We start from the raw sequence: 23771 nt of genomic DNA, 5'->3' as shown, positions 1-23771 counted from the left end.
CTTATTCCCCGAGTTAAGTGTTTTCATTGGTTTTCAGCAAATATTTGGTTTGAGATTTTTTTTTTAAATTTTTTAATTAATATTCAAAAACAGAGTCCGCCTTCATTTTAATGAGAATAAAAAGTTATATTTCAATTATTATTTATTTATTTTTTTGTAACTTGGGATATGTTATCAAAACGAAAAATCTATTCTTGTTTAGATGGTATCGTGTCTGATAGATTGAGTCCCGACTCGACCCGACCCGGTCCGAATGACGTGGCAATATTTCTATTGGGCCCCAAGATGTGGTTCCGACCCAGGAAGCCGAAACAGCAAGTATTCCGAGGATGGCATCTTGTTGGGGGAAATACCCAAACGGCACGCCTTCTGTCGTTTCGTCCTCTCTCGGATCAGATATTTCAAGCTTTCAACCTTCTACTCTCTGTCTTCTCCTCCATCCCTTACTCCGACGACGACCCGACGACGACGACTTTTCTCTCCGGCACCAGAACACGAACACAGGTCAAATCTTCGTCGTTCTGTCCGATTTTTTTGTTAAATCTCGATTCATGTGTAGTTTCTTTGGATTCTTATGGATTCCATTTCTGTTTTGTCTTTATGATTGTAATGTTGAGTCCTACCTAACCCGTGTTCTTAATTTTGGGCGCCTATTTTGTGGATTGTTTCGCACCGTTATGTAATATTGTTTATGCGCGCGCGCGTGTGTATTGTATATGCATACAAGCACTTCTGTATCGGTCGATATGTATCTTGCTCGTATGTATGTGTTTGTATACGCATTCGAACATTCATGTATCTTTTTTTTCCTCACGGTGATGTTCCTTTTGCAGAAATGGAAGAAATAGCAAGTGGATTTGGGTGTTGCAACTGAAGCAGCTTAAACATCTGAATTGTAAGTATATTGTGTCATCTGCATTCTTAGGAGCACATAAACGAAGGAAGTGTTGAAATTCTAGATGCTCTGCTCAATGTAGGTTTGAAATTTTCGGGAAGGCGGCGGCTTTAGCATGGAAATAGTTGAACATTCTACACAGGAAGAACCCAAGTCTAAGAAATCGAAGATATTCCAGGAAGAAGTGAAACAAGGGCCGTCCTCATTAATGAAAGGAACTGTGGTTGATGTTAACCGAGGAAATGGAGAAGTTCCCCTTGCACAGGATGAGAGGAGGAGTGATAATGAAGCTTGTTCGTTAGCTGGAGAAGGAGGTGAAGATGTTTCTGTACAGCCTGACGATGCAAAAGTAAAAGAAGTCAATGACTCACATTCACTGGCCAAAGTTTCTTCCGCTTCCTTAGCAGGGAAGAAGCTCCTTGTTCTTGATCTGAATGGATTGCTAGCAGATATTGTATCTTCTCCTTCCAAAGATTATGCGTCAGACATAACAATAGGAAGAAAAGCAAGTAAGATCCTAGGAGTAGTGTTCTTTACCACTCACTATCTCTTACTGTTTGAATGTTACCAATCTGCTATTTTTTGTTTCAGTTTTTAAGAGACCCTTTTGTGATGATTTTCTGAAGTTTTGCTTTGAGAAGTTCCAAGTTGGTATCTGGTCCTCAAGAACTCAGTAAGCGTCTAACCAAGGCCCTTTGCTTTCCGTATTTTGTGTCGCAATTTGGTCCCTTCTGTATTGATGTAAGTAGTTGACCCGCTCTGTTTTCCTTTCTAATGTAGGAGAAACGTAGAGAGAATCACTGATTATTTGCTTGGAGATATGAAGAGTAGATTGTTGTTTTGTTGGGTAAGTGTGTCTTCTTGCCCGGTCCTCCCCTGTTTCCCTTGGCCTGTTGATGTTCATGATCACAAATCAGAAATCAGATTTCTGTTCTTGCTGTTTGCTCGTACTTGGCTTCATGACTTTCCTACAAATGTTTGCATGAAAGATTCATAAGGAAATAGAAAGCTTATGCTTGTGTATTATGGACATTTCAAGAAAATTTTCCGAAGTGCAAATTCTTTAATATGTCTTGTCAAATTTCTTGCAGGATATGTCTCAATGTGCGAAATCAAGAGTTGGTTCCCTTGAAAACAGGTTCAAATATGTGGTGTTTAAGGAGTTAAAACGACTTTGGGAGAAACAGGACCCTGATCTTCCCTGGAAGCAGGGTGCTTATAACGAAACCAACACTATCTTGATAGACGATTCTCCTTATAAAGCCTTGCTTAACCCCGTAAGCTATCGCATATATTCCATTTCCTTTCCTTTATATCGATTTTACATTCTCTTTGTTCATTAGGATTTACTTTTTAGTTAATTTTCGATCTCACAGCTGCATACAGCAATATTCCCGCATTCATTCGACTATCACAACAAAACCGACACCTCCTTAGGTAAAAAAAGTCTTTTACCTTAACTCTTTATCTGTTTGATTCATTTTCCCCCTAGAATCTTAAGCGTACCTTTCATTTGTTCATTTCATTTCACCTTTCCATCCCAACAAGGGGTGCAAGTTTTTACACTACGAAATTTCAGATTCTTGAAGCTGATTTAGTGGCTTGGTCTTAGGATCATGACAACAACTTTGGAAGAGACTGGTGATTGGTGTACCAGAGAACACCAATTCAGTAACCAGTTTCCATAAGAACATAAAAAAATATGGTTTTTTGGATATCATACTCTTCCAAGTCAATTTTTTTCTTAACAGTGTCACCCCCCAAGTCCGTCACTTGCATGTATACCTTGCATGCTACAGACGTTGCCTAATTCATGTGGTGACAGTGAAATCACGTGCCTTCTTCTTTGTGGCAAAAAATTGAAGAAATTATCTTGTGATGATGATTGCGAGTGGTTTCGTTGAAATTCAGGTGAAGGTGGAGATCTGAGGCTATATCTGGAAAGGTTGGCGGAAGCCGATAACGTTCAAGAATTCATCAAGGAACATCCTTTCGGGCAAGAACCGATAACCGAAACAAGTGGATCTTGGGAGTTCTACCGCCAGATTATTGGTACGCTCCATTGGTGATTTCTCTAAACCTCGTGGTTTGGGTGTTGGCTGATTTCTTAGAAGTTCTACGAGCTTTTTAGAGACTAAGCTGACACTTCCTTCTTGGTTGGAAGAACAAGGGGAGGTAGGGATAGGTTAAGGAAAGGAAGGTGGAGAAACGGCGTGGTTTTCTTGTGTCCTTGTTATAGATGGCCTGATGTTTCATTGTGGAAGTTGAAAACAATCTGTTGTTTCTTGTGGTAATTGTAGCTTCTTCTCTACGCTCTTTTTTTCCCCTTATAATTATGAATTACTTGCAGACGAACAGTCACCGTATACCAATATTATACATATAGGCACGCACAATGGGCTTCTATACGTACGAACCTTTTGTATAATATATATGTACGTATGTATGTATTGAAATCTACGAAATGATGTCCAGATCCAACATTTTGGGAGTATGCGCAATCACCGGATAGGTATTAGGTGCCTTACGCAACAGTCCGGCGCGACCCGGATGACGTGACCCCATAACTTTGGACCTTTTGTCCGGCCCAGATGGTCAAAAATGGCAAATCACCTGCCGTTTCTCTGTTCCCATTCTCTCCCAAAACTTCTTTGTACAAAAACGGCACGTTGTCTGCCGTTTCATCTGGCTCTTGCGGATCGTTTCAACATTTAAGGTTCTTCTCCCCTAATCAATCTCTCTGACGATGACTTTGACGGAGGTCAACTCTTGAATTTCTCCATCCTTGTTTTTTTTTCCTTTCTAAATTTGATTCATCGGCGATTGTTTTCTGGTTTTGTTCGGTTTTATATGGATTCGATTTGTAATTTTCTTCTATGATTGTAATGTTTGAATTTTTCCTAATGTCCGTGTTCTTGATTTCTCTTCTCATGTAAGATATTTTTGGCGGATTCCTCTCGGCGTTCAGTGTTTCTCTTTGATTAATCTTTTTGAAATATCGATTTGTATGCGACTGTGTGTGTGTATATGTATGACCAGTAGTTGCGTTCCCCTATACGTGAGTGCGTACACGCCATACGTATCTATCTGTATGTATCTTTATCTAACCTTGTTTGTATGCGTGTGTCTGTGTGTACATCTATGAACAGTATTGTTTCTGTTGATGATGTTCTTTTGGCAGAACCGAAAGGAATAGCAAGTCCTGGGAAAGAGGAGAAGATGATCGATAACGAAGTAAAAGACGCTCCGACCTTTGTAATGCAAGAGACTGAATTTGACGTTGATCGAGGAAACGGGCAGGCTCCTATGTTAGGTACAGAACTAAAGAAACACATTTGTGATGCATTGGATGGTAGGAGCAGCAATGGAGAAGCTTGTTCATTGGATACAGAACAAGGTATATATAGATGTTTCCACTCTCAGTTCGTTCATTCCAGTGAGTTGCAAGTAAAGGAAATTCCCTTTTTGGGATCAAAAATTGCAAAGAGAACAAGGGCATTTCTGCTGTATTTGGGGCTGCAGATTTAGCATTAGCCAGTGAAGATCCAAGGGAGTTGAAAGAGGAGAAAGATGCATCGGCGACAAGTTCCTCATCTTCTTCCTCGGGAAAGAAACTTCTTATTCTTGATCTGAATGGTTTGCTTGCAGATATTGTATCTTCTCCTCCCAAAGGATATACACCAGATCTTAACATTGGAACAAAAGCAAGTAAGATCCACCAAGTCATGTTCCTTATTACTAGCCTGTTATTGTTTCCGAATGTAAACTAATATGCTATTTTATGTTTCAGTTTTTAAAAGACCCTTTTGTGAAGATTTTCTAAAGTTTTGCTTGGAGAAGTTCGAAGTCGGTATCTGGTCAGGGCGAAGCAAGTAAGTTTCCAACCAGAACCCTTTATTTCACAGAAATCAGATACCGGTATTATGTATGCTGGTGTAAATTTGTTTTCCTTTTTAAATGGAAGGGGTAAAGTAGAGAAAATCACTGAGTTCTTGTTTGGAGATATGAAGAGTAGACTGTTGTTTTGTTGGGTAAGTGCTTCTTCTTGCCTTGTCCTCTCTCGTGTTTTGCTTGGTCTATACATATATATTCATAATCATAATATCACTTTTCTGGTTTAGGGTTTAGAGGTTTAGGTCTACGGTTTAGGGTTTAGAGTTAAAAGTTTGGCTTTGTAAGAAAATATTCATCCCAAAGATTTAGATTTCCAAGTCCTGCCTTTTTATATCTTGTGGATACTTAAAGATACGATGCCTGCCTCTACTGTGAATTCTGTAACATTTTTCCTGCAGGACATATCTCATTGTGCTAAAATAATATATGGTTCTCTCGGGAGAAAGGACAAATACGTAGCTTTTAAGGAGCTAAAACGACTGTGGGAGAATTATGACCCGGATTTACCATGGAAGAAGGGTGATTTTAGCGAAACCAACACGGTTTTGTTAGACGATTCTCCGTTTAAAGCGCTGCTTAACCCAGTAAGCTTGTATATTGTGTGTATTATAGTTGCTTTACACCAGTTTATGCAATACCTTGATTCATTGGGAATTCACCTTTGAAATGTATTTTCCATCTCACAGCCATATACAGCAGTATTCCCTCTTTCTTATGACTATAACGACGAAACCGACAACTCCTTAGGTAAAATTCTTTCCCTGTGTTTTCTGCTCCTGTTGAGGCTTGAAGTTCCTTTCACTTGTTCGTCTCATCAGCTTTCTCTTCCAAACTGTGGTTGTGAGTTTGATGGTATTAACTCATTACTAACTGGATGGACCCAATGCCAGATTCTTGAAGATGGTTTTCCGGTTATGGTAACGATTTTGAAAGAAAGAAATGCTATTTTTGGTTCGGTGCACTTCCATGTCAAATTCATTTTGATGTAGGCATTCCGATCTTTTTGTCAAGGATATATATCATGTCTACCAAGTACCAACCTTGTGTAACTACACCCAAAACATTTCTGGTCGTGGTGATCGTATTTGCGGGTTCATTGAGATTCAGGTGAAGGTGGTGGTCTGAGGATATACCTGGAAAAGTTGGCAGAAGCAGATAACGTTCAAGAATTCATCAAGAACCATCCTTTCGGACAAGAGCCTATGTCCGAAGCAAGTGAATCTTGGGAGTTCTACAGCAGCATCATTGGTAGGCCAAGCCACGTTTTCTCCATTTCTCAGTCGCTCTCGGTTTTCTTATTGTTTTCACATTCAGGTCTTGATTTTCTTTTTTTTACCTCAGGAAATAGAAGATCATGACAGAACAAAGGGTATGTTAATGTCACATATGGAATGATCAGGTACGCTTTCAAGATATGAAGGGGTAGAGAAACGGCGTGATTTTTGCGTCTTCTTGTTATAGACGACTTGGTGTTTCGTTGTAAAAGTTAAGCTATGCATTAGTTTCAGACTCTCAAACCAAAAAAAAAATAATTGGAAAGATTATGAAAATAAAAGAGAAAATCGCATATAAATACCTAAATTTTTACAAAAATTCTAAATAAATACTTGAACTATAAAATTTTCATATAAATATATGAACTTTTCTAAAATCCTATATAATACCTATACTTTTGAAAAACGCTCAAATAAATCCAAAATACGTTAATATTATTACCTATTTTTATTTGAAAAATATCTAAAATTTGTATTTATTTGGAAATTTTTTTTAAAGTCTAAGTATTTATATAGGATTTTTAAAAGTTCAGTTATTTATATGGAAGTTTTATAGTTCAGTTATTTATATGAGATTTTTGTAAAAGTTCAAGTATTTATATGTTATTTTTTTTAAATGGACACATTTTGTCCATTTCAGATATTTATATGAAATGGACCCATTTTTTTGGCTTAATGTGTTTGTGCATTAATGCAAAAGACAACGACTGTCCTGCCAGCTATTTACATCGTACGTTGCTCGTACGTTGTGTCTAGTGATCGACCCAGCTTGTCAACACTAACGGATACAAAAGGAATCTTTCTCCGATTTTACTTGGAAAAAAATAAATATTTTGTATCCAATTTAAGTTCCTATATTTATCCCCCATGTTGGTGGAGAATCGAATACAGATTGAAGTTGTAAGTTGTGACTGATGGCAATAAACGTGATCGAGATAGCCCGAGTCGGCCCGGCAACGGACTCGGATTCGTTCCGTGACTCGGCCGACTGGCGCACTCTCCCTCTCACGTTCTTCGATCTAGGGTGGATAAGAGCTCATCCCAACAAACGAATCATCTTCTACAGACCCCCCAACTCAACTCGCGAGTCCTTCGACTCCGTCATCCTCCCGAAGCTCAGGCTCTCCCTCTCCGTCGTCCTCCGCCACTACCTTCCCCTGGCCGGCCGGATCCTGTGGGGTCCACATGATCCGAAGCCAAGCATCATCATGCGCGAGAACGATGCCGTTCCGCTGACTATTGCCCAGATCGACGCCGATTTCTGTCTCCTCTCCGGCAACGGACAACTTCCGGCGGCTGAGTTTCACCACCTGGTTCCCGAGTTAACGGTTTCTGACGACTCAGCTTCCGTACTTTCCCTTCAAATCACGTTGTTCCCAAGCCAAGGGTTCTCCATCGGCATCACGGCTCACCATGCCGTTCTAGACGGAAGAACGACAAGCGCGTTTATCAAATCGTGGGCTCACGTCTGCAGACAATTTCAAGAACACGAAAACAATGGCTTCGCTTCGCTGCCGGACGATCTAACTCCGAGTTTCGATCGCACGGTCATCAATGGCAGGACTGATATCGAAGCAAAGATTTTGAAACGGTTGTCGTCCCTCGTAAAGGACGAAGCCGAAACACGAAGCCTGAAGCTAATGCCGGCAAGAGAAATCGGCGGCGACATGGTCCGTGTCACGCTCGAGCTCACTCGGGAGAACATAGAGAAACTCCGGGAGCGAGTCAAGAACGAGTCGCTATCCGCGTCCTCGGCTCACGGACTTCACTTGTCGACGTTCGTTGTCGCGTACGCTTACGTATGGACGTGCATGGTGAAGGCGCGTGGAGGCGACGCGCACAGACCGGTCTCCTTCATGTTCCCAGCCGATTTCCGACACCGGTTGGATCCACCGTTGCCGGCGACGTACTTCGGCAACTGCGTGTCCGCAGCCAGCTGCCACGACCAAACCGCAGGGGCATTTATGGAAGAGAGAGGTTTTGTCACGGCGGTCAAAGTTCTGAGCGATTTGGTCAACGGTTTGGGTCAACAAACAGTAGAGGCGAGCGAGGAAGAGTTCACAAAGGCTATGAAGGCGGTCAAGTCGGGTGCACAATTCGGGTCGGTTGCCGGGTCGACCCGGTTAGGGTATTACGGGGCGGATTTCGGATGGGGCAAACCGGTTAAGACGGTGGTTGTGTCCATTGACTGGACCGGAGCGATCTCAATGTCCGAGAGGAGGGATGAGTCCGGTGGGGTGGAGATTGGGTTATGCCTGAAGAATACCGAAATGGATATTTTTGTTTCTTTGTTTAATAATGGATTGACATAAAATTGGTCAATCCAAATATTATTATTGTGATCCAAAATATTAATTCTGCTTTCGGTCAAATAAATATGGTTATTGTATTACAAGTGGGTCAATGCTCCATCTTTCGTTAATTTCTATATTTTCGACGTTCTCCTTTTTTTTAAAAATATATATTGATATATTCAGTTTTTTTTAAATGTGATAATTTATTTGAAAGAAAACAGGGTATAACAATGCCTCATGAATAAAGAGATTACGCATTTGGTTCCGTACTTTAGTATTTATTCATTATATACCAAAAATAAATTCAATGTTTAATCATAATCAAAAATCAATTTTAGTAATAAAAGATGCATTGAGTGTTCTTTTGGTTATTTGATATAATTAAATATTTAATTTGATATTATAATATAAATTTAATATTTTTTAATCCATCCAATTTTTTTCGGTGTGATTCAAATGTCCGTTTTATTGTCATTTTATTCGAAAAGATTATTGGATTGTGCTTTTTTGTCGGGCGACTGCTTTACACATTCTATTTATATACTTTACTTTCATCTCACACTTCCATTGCATATATTATCATATTTCTTTTTCTTCCCTTTGAGCTCACTTTATGAATATATATTATCCTAAAATTCGTAAAAAAAATATTTAAAAATCATTCATAAACAATATTAAGATATAGTTAATAATATTAATAATGTCGTTAATTTCAATCGGCTTCATTGGTTTAAATTAAAATTTTTAAAGTTAACAATTAACAACAGTGACCAAAAAAAAATTAACCAAAAAAAAAAACAGTGACAAAAAAAAGAAGAAAAACCCTTGGGAGAACTCGGAGCGACAGTTTTCGAGTTCACTGGTTGCTGTCACTCGCCATCGCTCTCTCTCTCCATCTTCATTTGATCGAATCTCTTCCATTTCCGAACCTCGATCTCCTCATCCCAGGTGCGTTCTTCTTCGTCTTCGTCATTCTTCTGCCGTATGATCGTCGCTGATCGAATTCTCCTGTAGATGATGATCTAATGCTTCTAAGTTCTAATAAAACATAGCCTTTTTTGTCTCGACCTGTCGGAGGTATGTAATGCCGCTCTCAGATTCCGTAAGAATGCAATGTTTTGTGGGTTGTATGAGTTACCATCGATTTCGGCCAAATGGAGCTCTCCAATTCATCAAATTTCTCGATTGTTGTTTTTGGGGGAGATTCTATAGGGTTTCTGCTATGAAAAATTCCTGGTTTTCGAGGGTTGTTTCTGTTTCATGTACGAGGTGTGGGTTTTGGTTATTTGGTTTCGCTGTCTTTCTGTTCTTATTCAGCATGGATTTTGGCGATCTATGGCATTGTCTGGTTTCTTCTTCATCCCTTTATGATCCTTTTGTCCTCTTCGAGAAAACCAGTAAAAGTGTGTTGTATTATCAGCTATCATTGTCTACTTGAATGTCTTCTAACTGTGGTTTTGGGACTTAACATGCCATGGTAACTAGGATGTGAAGTTGATGGTTGTAACATGTATCTCATCCAGAATTGAAATTGATCCACTATAGACCCTATTGGGGTTACAGACCATGTGAGGAAGGATCTTCTTGTTCATACCTGATGTGATTTGGATTAGAAAACTTGAGCTGTAAGAACTGTTTTCTCCATAGTCTACAGTTAATATTGCTAAGAATTTCATACAAGTTGTTTGGCATCATTCATGCGGTCGAGATTTTTTCCTAGATTTTAGAACAGCTGTGCTATTTCTGAAAGCTTTTCTTACATTCTCTTTGCCTTACTTTCTCTTTTGTACACAACTGGAATTAAAAAGTTCACCCATTTAAAAAAATTGTTTTTTTTTGTGTTCTTGCAGAATGTCCTTGCAAAGTGCAAATCCCCAAGCAGCTCCTACTCCACAAATGGTTGCAAATGCCTTTGTTGAGCAGTACTATCACATCCTTCACCATTCTCCTGAGCTTGTATACAGGTTTTATCAGGATTCAAGCGTCTTAAGCAGGCCTAATCATGATGGTGCGATGTCATCTGTAACCACGATGCAAGTAAGTTTCATGAAGATGCAGATTCCCTGCCAGTGATTCTGAGTTTTTCTTCAAACTTAATTCTTCTATATTTCCTTATACAACACTTTATAATTTTCAATGATAGTTATATGGCACTATATCGTGCAGGCAAACTAGCCAAATATCCTTTCTATCAGTTACAAGGTTATCCTATGATTCCTATCTCTCTGGAATTGATTCAATAATTTTTCCGGATACCATTAGTGTTCGTTCTGTTATGTGCTTATGGTATAGAGTCTGTGATAAGACTTCTATCCATATCTGTGGAATCCTTCGTTCGTTTTCGAGTTCCATGTACATGGGATTGTGGTGTTGGCCTTTGTGTCCAATATATGCTAGTATGAGTAATCTGGAAACCTGATAGTTATAGGCAATTATTACAATATCATTGACCTGCCATGTACACTCGCGTGGCTTTTACGGAGAGAGCGGAAAGATTCACTGTAACTTGGTTTTGGATCTATACGATTTCTAAGCTGTTTTCTTTCTGATCAGGGCATCAATGAGAAAATCCTTTCCATGGATTTCACGAGCTACAAAGCAGAGATTAAAACTGCAGATGCTCAGAATTCGTATAAAGATGGAGTGACAGTGCTTGTTACTGGTTGCTTGACTGGCAAGGATAATCTGCAAAGGAAATTTGCGCAGTCATTTTTTCTCGCACCACAAGACGTTGGCTACTTTGTTTTGAATGACGTGTTCAGGTATCTAGATGATGATGAACCATCAGACAAGTATCCTATTGAGAGCATCAACAATGCTAACCAAGTCTCTCCAGTTCCGGAACCTGGTAACTTTTATTCTAAGCCATATATAATTCAGTTTCTCACTCCAAAGTTATGGGTTTATTTTATGAACTCAGTTTCCTGACACATTTTCTTGTGATTTTCAACTAGTTACACGTCCTGATCCCAAACCTTTGGAATCAGACAGAGTGATACCTGTGGCAGAAGATAACAATGCCAAGGCTAATGCTGTAGCAGTTCGTGAAGTGCAAATAGCTGATGGAAAAGAAAATAAAAAGGAGCCTCAAAACAGCATAGATGAATCAGATTCGTCTTTGGTGAAGGAAGATGCTCCAAAGAAATCTTATGCATCAATTGTAAGTGACACAGAGACGTCGTTTAATGATTGATATCTGAAAGTTCAGTTGATTATTGTTTTTTTACCATTCACTTATGTAGGTGAAAGTCGCCAAAGGTAGTGAAATGCCAACGAAAATTGACATGCCTACAAACACCAGCAAAGCCAGCACAAAAAAAGCTGAGAACGAGCCAGTTGGGTCTTCTGTCCATTCTCCTGCTCCAGAAGGATCAACCCAGGAAAGTGTTGTTAGCCCTGAAACGGGCGAAGCTGATGGAGAAGGTAAAACTTTTCTTGGATTTACTTTAAATTGACTATATTTCGGATTAGAGGCATTGATAATTCTAGCTCTGGTTTACTGTACTCAGTTGTACATTAGCTTGAACAACAACCATCCTATATGAAACAGCTGAGGGCTACTCCATATACATTCGGAACTTGCCCTTCAATACAACCGTTTCACAGCTCGACGCAGAGTTTAAGAAGTTTGGCCCGATCAAGAAAGATGGCATCCAAGTCAGAAACAACAAGGTTTATCTAAATTCTAGCTAATCCTACTCAAACAGATCCTATCTTTTCTTATTTATCTGCCACATTTTTTTTTTGTTTTTTTCTGGTTACTAACCCTATCTGTTACTTCTCTCTCAGCAACAAGGCTACTGCTTCGGTTTTGTTGAATTCCTGTCCCAGAGTTCAATGAATGATGCCATTCAGGTATGTTTTCCTCAGCTATTTCTGTCAAGATTTACCCTGCAATCCCCACCAACCGCACCACACAAATCTCTGAGCTTTCTTCTGATTTTCTCCCCAACTTGGATTATAGATAACAATGGTAAAGCCTGTCCAAGCATAGCTGAGTGAGTCATCGTCATTCGATCTTTGGTATGTCAGTTCTTATGAGAACTGAGAAATATGTTGAATTCTTTGGTATTTCAGGCATCACCCATAAATATTTTAGGCCGCAATGCAGTGATTGAAGCCAAGAGGACTGCAGCAAGAGGTGAGTCCCAACATTCACATTTGGCTGTAACTTCACTAATGGCAATACCTTAGATGGGTATTAACAATTCCAAATCATGGGTATGTTTGCTTTTTGTATAGGCGACGGTGAAAGAGGCGGATACTCTTTTCCGAGGGGAGGATATAGGAGCGACAGCTTCCGAGGTCGAGGGAGCCACAGAGGCGGCCGTGGTTACGGATATGGGAGCTGGGGAAGCGACCCCTGTGGACGAGGTAGAGGCTCCTTCAGAGGAGGGAGAGGAAGAATCCCAAGCGGACCAAGACAGAACGTCGGCTGAAACAAAGTAGGTGTCTTTTTCTCGGTTTGATCGGTAAATTAGGCATTCAGAGCTATCTAACCTTTATCATGTAGATTAGGGTTTTTGTATTTACTTGAAGGGCACGTTATCTTCTTGCTTTTTAGGGCTTGTTTCTCCCTTGCTCTTTGTTTTTGTTGGGTTAGTAGCGATTCGGTCCAAGTGCCAATGTTGGACTTGCACTTCGTAGGTCCAAGATTAATTCAAATCGACCATTATATATCCTTTTTAAATGTCTTAGCAAAATAACATAATTAATTGAATTAAAGCACGAATTGTGAGAATGCGAGAAATGTTATAAAATTTTATGTTTTTTTTTTATAATTAGTTTGGACCGTTAAGTCGAGGATAAACAATGGGAGATGGAAACTTTTGAGATTTTCATTGCCGTCTCATGTTGAAAATGTTGCTTCTTTGGACACTCTTTAGATATTTCATAATTCATTATGCATATTATAAAAGTAGCAAAATTCTATTGGTCAAGTTCTCGGCTTACCATACAAATAAAGAATATATATGGTGATTGGTGAATATATTATTTATATAACGTTCAACTTGTCCACAAACCATATATATATATATATATATATATATATATATATATATGTAATTTAGAATGATATCTTTTTTATTTTCAGAAATCCCCTATCTAATTTCTATCGCTGTTCGATTTCATGGCGATTTTTTTTTGCCCTCTTAGCTGTTGCAGTGCAACCAGAAAAAGACACGTGTGCTCCTTGTCGGATAGGAACACGTGTCGGAGAACGAGATGAATGACGTGTCTGATAGGTAGAAGGAAAAAAAGAAAAAAGAAAAAGTGAAGCTGCAAGTTGGGATTTTTTTGGGGGGGTGTGGGCTCCACCATCGATCTCTTGTCGATCTTTTGCGTGTCCCCCGGAGATTCTCCTCCACCGTAATTTCATACGTATCGTCACGTGCTCTGTTTTCTTTTTTTCTTCCTTTATTTTTTTTTTCAATTTCAATGATTACTTGAGTTCTTAGAATTCAATGAGATTAGTTTAAATAGTTTAGAAAATTAAGTATATAACAAAATAAATTTATGATAAGATTCGAATATATAATAAAAAAATTCGAAACATTTTTTGTTAATTGGTAAAACTAATGTGAATTTTTTTTTTGAGATTTCCTTTTCATTTAAAAAAAAGCTGAACTGTTTACGAAAGTATTGACTCATATAAGATTCATATATCCATAAAATGTTTTTGTAACAACCAACTGGTCATTGAAAAAGTTTAATTATTTTGACAAATAACAGAAAAAAAGGTCGAATTGTTTTCTGAAATAGCGAAAGGAGAAAAATCGACGTAGAACAACCCCCCAGCACGAAACACTATCCCATGACCGCCACGTGTCGCTCTCTCTCTACCCGCGAAATTCCCAAAACCGGAGAGAAAGGAAGGAATCAGAGATAGAGAGACACGTGGCGCGACCTGGATAATGTAACGGCGTTAGATTACAGCGACACGTGGTGTCCTGACAGTGCGACATAACAAGACAACCAGACAATACATGACACGTGTACGGTTTCGAGTAGAGTCTCTTTTTCCTGTTTTTAGTTTTTTTTTTTAAATGTTGACGACCACGTGGGTGCTCTATCCCTGAGCAGAGTCTTCCATGCTTCCACGTGGCGCTTATGCACGTCAAAGGGTATTTTCGGTATTTTGCTTCTCGCAAATAGGCATACAGCTTTGATTGTTTTCTCACTTTTTCTCCTGGTTTGGTCTTTTTCTTCATTCTCTCTCGTTCTTGTGTGATTTGTCCGAGAAAATTTCGGTGAATGTTGAATTCAGGGAGGAAAATTTGCGTAGTAAACTTGAATTTTCAGGGTTTGCATTCTCCTTTCGCTCTCTGCGAACCGAAGAATGGAATCTCTTAGAGATTGATTCTTTCTCGTAAGATTCTTCTTGGGATTTGAATGCTTTTGGCATCCAGAATTTCTTCTCCCTTTGAGTATCTCTAGATTTGTTCGAAAAATTCACACTTTTTTCTCCCGATTTTTTTTTTGCCCTATTCTTACCCAGTTGAAGAAATAATGTCGGAAGCTGAAAACAGAGGAAACGGAGAGACCCGACGGAGAATCTCCGGACAACAAGTCTCCAGTCTCCCGAGAGATCTGTTGCAGAGGTTCATGTCTTCCAAAGACCATTGTTACCCTCCGTACCAGAACCGTTCCCACACGACCAACGGTGTAGAAGATGATGATGATGATGAAGAAGATGTAGAGCTAAGCTTAGGGTTGTCTCTGAACGGCCGATTCGGCGTAGACCCACTTGCCAAGTCGAAGCTCACGCGCTCGTCTTCGATACCGGAATTCATCATCACCAGCAGCGTCAAATCGAAAACCTCGGATTCGGACAGGGAGAGTTCGTCTCCTGCCCATGTGGGTGCGTCTGCGACGATCATGAGGACGTGTTCGTTGCCGACGGAGACGGAGGAAGAGTGGAGGAAGAGGAAGGAGTTGCAGAGCTTGAGGAGATTGGAGGCGAAGAGGAAGAGGTCGGAGAAGCAGAGAACCCAAAGGGGACTTAGGGAAAAGCGTAAATCTGTAGCGGAAGAGAAGGATCTAGAAGATAGAAGAGAAGAAGGTTCTATTGGGTCTTCTGGAAGTGGTGCCTCTTGTCTGTCTGAACTCGACAGCCACCATACTCCTGTTCAAGGTACCTCCTCACATTTGTCCCTCTCTTCCTTGCCATTTTGTTCATCAAAGTTTGGATTTTTGGGCACTCTGTGCTTCCAATGCAAGACGAGCTCCTAACATTAACACAATCTATCTGGATTTCGATTCTCGTCTTTGGTTGTTCTGAATCGTGCAATGATGTGAACATGCCGGATGGTTTGCTGAATTTGGGTATGAGAACGATTCTTGTTCAAGTTTCTAGGGCTAATTATCGGTTCGAGTCCGGTCATTTGGATTGGGTTTTGGTGAAATCTTGTCTGTGTTTGTGTGATGATCTGTGATTCTGGTTCAGGGTTTTGTATGAGCCTGCAACCGCTTAAGATCAAAAGCTCGAATCTTCCTCTTTTTTGATGATTTAGGGTTGTTTCGGCTTTTGTTCGGGGCTTGAAAATTCTAATTAAAGAAATCGAGGTGTTTGCTTGCGTGTGTTTGAAGCAACAAACAAGCTCCCGGACACAATGGCGGCGGCGGCCACCCCACCTCTGCCGGAAAAACCAGACAACTCCGGCGAGAACCGAGCCAAAGAAACTGTCCTCGAGGACATGCCCTTCGTGTCCACGAAAGGCGACGGCCCCAATGGGAAACGCATCGAGGGTTTCCTGTATCGGTACAGGAAGGGCGAAGAGGTGAGGATCGTGTGTGTCTGCCATGGAAGCTTCCTCTCGCCGGCCGAGTTCGTCAAACACGCCGGCGGCGGTGACGTGGCACACCCTTTGAAGCATATAGTCGTCAACCCTTCTCCTCTCATGTGATGTGATGTCTTTTTAGCTGTTACTTGTTCCAAGTATTGTATCCGACATTGATGAGGGATCTCTCGTATCTTCGGGCTTTGAGCTTTATACAGTTTCTTACCGCCTCGATTTCACATTTTGTATTATATCCGACATTATTGAGTTTGGATTTATCTTTGTTTCAGCTTTTAATGAAAGTTGGTTCCTTTATTTTTCGGGTATTCAAATTTCATTAAAAGATGTCTTATTTGGGCCCTGAATCTATTGGGCCTATTGGTGGCCCATTAAGGATCCAAGATACACTTGTAGCTTGTGATGTGGATATCTCTGGTTCGTCGTTACTACTGTTTTTTTTTTTTTTTTTTTTTTTTTTTTTTTTTTGGGTTTGCGGATGAGTTTTTGTAAAATTAAATGGAGGATTTGCTATAGACGCAGGTTTTCAGTAATGTTATTCGGCCCCTTCAACTGTAAGTTTTGTATTTTTTCCTCCCCTAACTTTAGTTTTGTGCACTTTCACCCTTCAAATCCAATCGGGCCATTGAAAGAATTAAAAATTGATATGTCTTTTTCTTTTTCTTTTTTCGTACAAAATCTGATGCAAAGAAACAATTCCGATTTGGGAATTCTATTCTTGAAAATTGGAAAAGCATGATCCGAAATCCAAATGATGTATAATATCGTACAACATTGGCCAATAATATTTCCGATCATTTGAAAGATGTAGTCGATCAAAGTAACTTCTAAATCATAAAAAATAAAAAATAAAAGATTGGCCTTACCAGATTAGAGTTTAAAGATTCTTATTGACCATAGATTTCAATTACTTATCTTTGAATTTGACCAAACACAATTAACTTTGAAAAGAGGACATCAAACTAAAACTAATCTTGTGTGAACGCAAAAAAGATTGAAAAATTTGACACGATTGTGCATGTGAATGAATTTCCAGATAATTTGTATTTTTTTTTTCTCTAATGGAAACGGTTCACTTGTATCACATGGAATGTGAAATGATCCAATAGAAAATGATGGAATGTGAAGGAATTTCCACACATACCTTTTGACATTTATTCAACAAATGAAAAAAAAAAGGCGATTATGTATAAGACGTACCTACTCTCACTATGCTTCCTCCATTATTTCTACAAAAATATAAAACGAATACAAAATGGTCAATGATAATACGGACCGTACCGTACCGTACCCTCTTTTTTTTTTTACGTAATTAATGTGTATGTGTTGTAAGAAAGAGGGCATGGGGGAACGATTTGTGTCCGAGGAGGATGGACGAACTCGAAGCTTAAAGCTCGAAGGTTGTCTCGTCACTTGCCCGTCGGATTTGGCGAGGCTTAAAGTCGACCCGTCTAGAAATTTTTACTATCGGGTAATTAGTTATATGATGAAAAATAGTTTGATTTTTTTTATATCATAAAATTAATATCTTTTTCGTCAATTTTATATCATTCAATTTAAATAATTTACACTATTTGACCCATGACTACTATGGCGAAAATTTTCAATATTTCTAAAATGACTAATGTCACCACATGATCGCGATGGGATATCTGCAACTACAACTAGGGCAACCACCATAAATGCAAAAAAAAAAAAAAACATTATTGGGGGAATCGTGTGTGTGTGTGTATATATATATATATGGAAATTAAATTAGTAAGATGGGCATGAAATAGGAAACACATTAGAAACAACCCAATTTAATTATCACAGTCAACAAGGCGTGTGTATGTGTATGCATGCATGGGGTTGACAATTGAGACAGAATATAAGAAATATTAATAATGGCTTTGAGGTCGAACCATAAATTCAAAATTCGTTTTGCTTTTGAAAATAAAAATTCCAATTTTTCGAAAAAGGTCATCTTTTGATTTGATCAAATAGACTTTTTCAACTGGTTCATCGATGGTGTAAAATTAAATATTATTTAATCTATCCCTAGAAAAACATTTTGAATTTATCACATAGACTTTTCAAATGGCTCATTAATGATGTAAAATTAAATATTCGTTGGACTTAATTTATCCCTAGAAAAACCGATGTTAAAGTAAACGAATTTGGATCTAACCATATTTAAAATTCACCAACAAGATTGTTTATTAAAGATTAACCATGAATTGAAATAATAGCATGGAAGAAATTTAAATACGATTTAGTTGAATTTTTATTTTCCAGTCCGTAATTAGGAATATTAATTGACTTTTAAGTGAATAGTATAAAAAAATTTACATTTCTTCAGTTGAATCTTCTTCCTCCGTTGTAAGGTCACATTCTCAAACACAAGTCAAGTCAATCCAAACACACAAAGCCGAATTTCTGTGCAGAAAACATATTGAGAGATTTTCCCGGAAAATTTCTTGCCCAGAAAATCTGCAAACTTCGGTATAAGTCAGGCACCAGCGATCTTCAAACGGGGCTCTTTATTCTTTCCTCGACTGTCTGTACGTTCTTTTTCTTGCCCATTTTGACCTGAACAATCTCTCTCTCAATTTGTTCATGCCTTGTTCATCGATTTCCCAAAGATTCATCCTTTTGAAACTTTCCTTGGTCGAAAAGTGAAAACCCTCTTCTTCTTTTTTTCCTGTCCGTTCTTAATCTCCATTGTTACAACTTTTGCAATCAGAGCCTTTTTGATGTTCCAAAAAGTTTGTGATTCTTCTACTTTTGTGGGTTTGTTTCGCTGATTTTCGTGTTGCTACGGTTAATCATAAATCTTTATGATTTGTGAGTGTTTGGTTGATTAAGTGAAGCAGAAAACGCATGTCAAGCATTAGTTTACTGAAGATTTGAGAATTAGGGTTAGGGCTAGATTGATTAGGCTGTTGTTGAATTCAAGCATAGAGAACTGATCGTGGAATTGGCGATTCTGTGGAGATGGGAGAGTTTGAGGTTGTGATCTCTGAGGTAGATGGAGAAGACAAGCTGATTGTTGCTGCAAATTATCTTGTCGAGCAACTAGGATCATGTCGGAACCTTAGCAACGATACTAGGAAGGTTTTATCCCATCTCTTATCGAAGCTGTCTCGTGTGGTAGCCATGGATGATACAGATGAGGAAGAAGATGGGATAAGTGAGATTGAGCAGAGGCTTAATGTTCTTGCTGAGAAGATTATGAGTAGGCAGGCCGATGAATCGATGATATGGGACTCGGGTTCTGATGAGGGTAACGAATATCTCGATGCAGTGAACGAGTTGAGAGTTCTGATCGAAAGGCTGGATAGTTTTCCGAGTTTAGGCAAGGCTGGAGCCGAGGAGATGTTGCTGAGAAAAGCTCATGATGCTCTTCAGACAGCGATGACAAGGCTCGAGGACGAGTTCTTGAATATGCTTGTTGAGAATCGGCTGCCCTTTGAGCCCGAACACATGTCTTTCCGGTCGGAAGAAGGATCTGTGGCTTCAAGTGAGGATTTGCTTCTTGGAGGAGGTATCAGCAGTAGGAGAAACTCGGGGGAAGCTGTGATTGATTTGGTTAACCCTTACATCATTCCCGATCTCAATAAAATCGCAAACGCGATGATCTCTGCGGGATATGGCCGGGAGTGTATCCAGACGTATACCATCGTTAGGAAAGAGGCGGTGGATGAGTTCCTCTACAATCACGAGATCGAGAAGATGAGCATCGAGGATGTGCTGAAGATGGATTGGTCGATCTTGAACTTGAATATCAAGAAATGGGTTCATGTTATGAGAAATTTTGTCCGGATACATCTCGTTAGCGAGAAGTGGCTGGGAAATCAGGTGTTCGGGGACCAAGTCCAGACCGGTTTAACATGTTTTCTCGAAGCGGTAAAGTCACCGACGATGCAACTGCTCAATTTCGGTGAAGCTGTGTCCCTCGTTCCCCGACAACCCGAGAAATTGCTCAGGATTCTCGAAATGTACGAGCTGATGTCTGAGCTTCTCCCCGATATCGATGCTTTGTTCTCAGATGATACCGGTTCAGGCGTTGGAACAGAGTACCAGCAGGTGATGACGGGACTCGGGTCTTGCGCAAGATCCACATTTCTCGAGTTCAAGAACGCGATCGCCACCGACGTTTCGTCGAATCCTGTCCCGGGAGGTGGGGTTCACCTCCTGACAAACTACGTAATGAACTACCTCATGGCCCTCACCGATTTCGGTGAGACCCTCGACTCGCTGCTCAGAGAACACGACGAGGCAGCGAATCTGTCGACGACAACGCCACCATCCCCAGATATCGGTCCGGCAATCGAGGAAGAGGAGACAGGTCAAAAATCTCCGTCGTCGGGGCAGTTCCTGGTAATGACCAGACACTTCTACTCAATCACAACGGTTCTTGAATCAAACCTGCAGGAGAAATCGAGATTATACAGAGACGTGGCCCTGCAACATATATTCCTAATGAACAACGTCCATTACATGACACGGAAAGTGATGAACTCCGAGCTGAGGAACATCTTCGGGAGCAAATGGATAAGAGCCCACACGTGGAAGTTCCGGCAGCAGGCCAAGGAGTACGAGAGGGCAACCTGGTGCAGTGTCCTGGATCTGCTGAAGGGGGAAGGGGGGAGAGGGTTGGGGTTAGGGGCGAGGGAGAGGTTTCAGAGCTTCAACGGAGCGTTTGAGGAGGTGTACAAGGTTCAGACAGGGTGGGTGATAGCAGGGGAAGGGCTCAGAGAGGATCTTAGGACATCAGTTTCGCAATGGGTGATCCAAGCTTACTGGACGTTTTACAGCAGACACAAGAACAATGTCAGTGAGAAGTACGTGAAGTACAATCCTGATGAACTTCAGTCCCTCTTGCTGGATCTCTTCTCCGGCTCTCCCAAGTCCTTGTCCACTTCCTATCGCAGGTCTTCCTTGCATTAATCTTTGATTATATATATATATATATATATATATATATATATATATATATATATATATATATATATATATATATCTCATATTTATTCACGTTTTACAGCAGACACAAGAACAATGTCAGTGAGAAGTACGTGAAGTACAATCCTGATGAACTTCAGTCCCTCTTGCTGGATCTCTTCTCCGGCTCTCCCAAGTCCTTGTCCACTTCCTATCGCAGGTCTTCCTTGCATTAATCTTTGATTATATATATATATATATATATATGTATATATATATATATATATATATATATATATTTATAACTTAAATTTAATCTTTGATTGTATTCCACTGGAGATATATATATATATAATCTACTAATGTTCGGTTAATGTGTAAGCTAAAGATACCATGTTTTGGAAAATATTTTTTCAATAATAAGTTTTGTCTTGTTTTTGAGTAAATATTTATATTTATTACCAATACGGTCCAAATTTAATATTCACGTAAAAACGCACTACAGGAATGGACCTTGACCACTCCATTCAGCTTGGTCTGGTCAACGGCGAATACTTTTCCTTTTTTTAAAAAAAATTATATATTTAATTTAATTACGCATGCCACGTGGCCATGACTCGGTTTTCATAAATAAATAAAAGATCTCGAACTATTGAGAATGGGCTTTTACATCTATAGCATCTAAATTGGGCCTAGGTCGTCGTGAAAGCCCACTTGAAAGCCCATAGTGTAAACTTCCTTTCGCACACAAAACACGTGACGTAAATCGTTCACGTCAGTTCGTACCAAATGCATGCAACGGTAAGAAATAAGAAACCGCAATTAATCCGAAGACCATCCAATCTTTCTAAACGAAATCAAATTTTTTATCAAATTTAAAATTGGTCTATGTGAAAAAAGCCATGAAATTTAAACGAGGTTAAAGATTAAAAAAGATAAAAAAAAAAACACATAATACGAATCATCTAAAGCATACAAATGTTTGATCCCAAAATTTACAAAAATTGAAATGAAAATATATGAAATTAAAAGAAGAGAAAATGAAAAATATAAAACAGCAAAGAAGGCACATGGTAGGGTTGCAACATGGGGGGACTAACAAGTCACAATCATCAATTAACATAAAATTACACACACATCTTATCAAAAAAAAAAAAAAAATTACACACACACACACATATGTATATATATGTATGCATACACACACACACACACACATATGTATATATATATATATATACTGGACAAAAGATACGGCACACACACACTCCTTTACAGTTCACTTAGATATTATCTCTTCCTCACTTGCTTTTTATGCCCCCTTTTGCTACTTTAGGTTTTACTTCTTTGGAATTCTTTTGTTTTTTTCATTTCACATGATTATTAAAAAAGAGAGTGTAAAATTTCCCATTTTATAATGTCTGACGATATGTTCTTTATATTAAAATCCCCCTTTTTTGTCATTTAAGGAAATATTATTATAATTATTAATACGTGTATACATTATTAAATTTAAAGACAGAAAGTATCCTTTGTTTTAGCTAAGATCACCGTAACCAGTGGCGGATCTATTTGATGAGGAGTGGGGGCACAGGCCCCCATTCAAATTAAAAAATAATAAAATTTGTGTATAAATTTTGTAAAAATACTAAAAAAAACTGTCCAATGCCCCCATTAAAATTACATTTGGTTTTATAAAATTATATGTATAAAATTCATGCCCCCACTTATATTTTTTTCTACATCCGCCACTGACCGTAACTCGGGAAATTAAAAAAAAAAGCAATGGATAGGCTAATAATTATCAATTAACGAATGTTTTGATGTTATTGTTGCATCGGATTCGTCGTCCTAATTAAACCAATGAGACCGAACCCTAAACGGCGTCGTTCCTTGCATTCTATGGCTACGAATATGATTATACGACATGCACAAAATCAATGTAAGATATGAGATAGCGACAGTTACTATCTGACAAAATAATAAACGCACGTTAAACTGTGGTATTAAAAATAATAATAATTCACAAAAAAAAAAAGTTTTTACATACATACATACACAGATACATGTTCCTTGCATTTTATAATAATAAAACCTAATCAACAAGATATATGTTCATCGAAGTGGCCTTTCCTAATTCAAAGTTTTTACATACGGTAAGATTGAAACAAAATATTTACTAGTAATTTAAAAAACTAACAATAATAAATGCATCTATCTGGCCGGATAAAAGAATTTACTGTTTTTACACTACTTACATATATAGCTCAACATTCATAATGATCCAACGGATGATTGTATTCATTAAAGAGAATCGGTTCAAAAATACATCATGTGAAATGACATAAACGTAGAAAAATAATAACATAAATATATATATATATATATATATATATAGACACTATAAAACCACATTATCGTGGTTATCATCATCGTCACCGGAAGACCCATAGATCTCCACCAACTTCTGCAGCAACAAGACTTGGCTCCTCAACCTTATTATATAATCCGCCGTCTCCCGGAACAGCTCCTCCGTCGCTCCTCCGCCGTCGATGACGTCATCCCGGCGATGGTCCTCAGCCGTCGCCGGAGTCGGGAGAAGGCTCTTCAGCGCCCGGAGCTTCTCCGACAGCCTCTCTCCGCCGCCACGGCAGCACGCGCCGACACTCCTCGCACGTGACGCACGTGC

General features: G+C 39.1%; 6 protein-coding genes across 14 annotated transcripts; all 6 read left to right on the top strand.

Annotated features, from left to right (window-relative positions):
- Positions 1 to 368: 368 nt before the first annotated feature.
- LOC104805516 lies at positions 369 to 3252 on the top strand. The gene is made up of 8 exons (XM_010530112.2): positions 369 to 504; positions 834 to 895; positions 978 to 1404; positions 1487 to 1568; positions 1676 to 1742; positions 1987 to 2172; positions 2272 to 2332; positions 2807 to 3252. The coding sequence occupies exons 3-8, from the start codon at positions 1011 to 1013 to the stop codon at positions 2962 to 2964; spliced, it is 948 nt and encodes a 315-aa protein (XP_010528414.1). The 5' UTR covers positions 369 to 504; positions 834 to 895; positions 978 to 1010; the 3' UTR covers positions 2965 to 3252.
- Positions 3253 to 3426: 174 nt separating this feature from the next.
- LOC104805517 lies at positions 3427 to 6475 on the top strand. 6 transcript variants are annotated; one of them, XR_770511.2, is made up of 8 exons: positions 3427 to 3611; positions 4077 to 4292; positions 4418 to 4603; positions 4686 to 4767; positions 4860 to 4926; positions 5188 to 5373; positions 5476 to 6037; positions 6131 to 6473. XR_770511.2 is itself a non-coding variant. In XM_010530113.2 (8 exons), exons 1-8 carry the CDS (start codon positions 4013 to 4015, stop codon positions 6145 to 6147), a joined length of 1020 nt encoding a protein of 339 aa, XP_010528415.1. In that variant the 5' UTR covers positions 3663 to 4012; the 3' UTR covers positions 6148 to 6469. The 6 variants fall into 6 exon arrangements, 1 of the variants encoding a protein (XP_010528415.1); XR_770509.2 differs by having other exon boundaries at positions 3427 to 3656; XR_770510.2 differs by lacking the exon at positions 3427 to 3611 and adding an exon at positions 3663 to 3984.
- Positions 6476 to 6666: 191 nt separating this feature from the next.
- LOC104805515 (phenolic glucoside malonyltransferase 2-like) lies at positions 6667 to 8500 on the top strand. The gene has a single exon (XM_010530111.2). The coding sequence runs from the start codon at positions 6978 to 6980 to the stop codon at positions 8373 to 8375; it is 1398 nt and encodes a 465-aa protein (XP_010528413.1). The 5' UTR covers positions 6667 to 6977; the 3' UTR covers positions 8376 to 8500.
- Positions 8501 to 9155: 655 nt separating this feature from the next.
- Positions 9156 to 13089, top strand: LOC104805514 (ras GTPase-activating protein-binding protein 2-like). 2 transcript variants are annotated; one of them, XM_010530109.2, is made up of 9 exons: positions 9156 to 9305; positions 10208 to 10394; positions 10911 to 11205; positions 11312 to 11517; positions 11600 to 11780; positions 11908 to 12029; positions 12147 to 12212; positions 12435 to 12498; positions 12600 to 13089. In XM_010530109.2, exons 2-9 carry the CDS (start codon positions 10209 to 10211, stop codon positions 12794 to 12796), a joined length of 1317 nt encoding a protein of 438 aa, XP_010528411.1. In that variant the 5' UTR covers positions 9156 to 9305; position 10208; the 3' UTR covers positions 12797 to 13089. The 2 variants fall into 2 exon arrangements, with proteins under 2 accessions (XP_010528411.1, XP_010528412.1); XM_010530110.2 differs by lacking the exon at positions 9156 to 9305 and adding an exon at positions 9352 to 9434.
- Positions 13090 to 14464: 1375 nt separating this feature from the next.
- On the top strand, positions 14465 to 16453 carry LOC104805513 (ninja-family protein AFP3). Of its 3 annotated transcripts, none has more exons than XM_010530108.2 (3): positions 14465 to 14482; positions 14857 to 15492; positions 15948 to 16453. In XM_010530108.2, exons 2-3 carry the CDS (start codon positions 14868 to 14870, stop codon positions 16262 to 16264), a joined length of 942 nt encoding a protein of 313 aa, XP_010528410.1. In that variant the 5' UTR covers positions 14465 to 14482; positions 14857 to 14867; the 3' UTR covers positions 16265 to 16453. The 3 variants fall into 3 exon arrangements, with proteins under 3 accessions (XP_010528410.1, XP_010528409.1, XP_010528407.1); XM_010530107.2 differs by having other exon boundaries at positions 14474 to 14491; XM_010530105.1 differs by lacking the exon at positions 14465 to 14482 and adding an exon at positions 14533 to 14727.
- A 2061-nt stretch (positions 16454 to 18514) lies between these two features.
- LOC104805512 (exocyst complex component EXO70B1) lies at positions 18515 to 21144 on the top strand. The gene has a single exon (XM_010530103.2). It carries the CDS (start codon positions 19133 to 19135, stop codon positions 21086 to 21088), a length of 1956 nt encoding a protein of 651 aa, XP_010528405.1. The 5' UTR covers positions 18515 to 19132; the 3' UTR covers positions 21089 to 21144.
- The last annotated feature ends 2627 nt before the right edge of the window (positions 21145 to 23771 follow it).

Source organism: Tarenaya hassleriana, unplaced genomic scaffold (genome assembly GCF_000463585.1).
Source record: "Tarenaya hassleriana unplaced genomic scaffold, ASM46358v1 Cleome11, whole genome shotgun sequence".
NCBI classification, from domain to species: domain Eukaryota; kingdom Viridiplantae; phylum Streptophyta; class Magnoliopsida; order Brassicales; family Cleomaceae; genus Tarenaya; species Tarenaya hassleriana.
The sequence above is the reverse complement of the archived record's forward strand: the minus strand, read 5'-3'. Positions and strand labels throughout refer to the sequence as shown.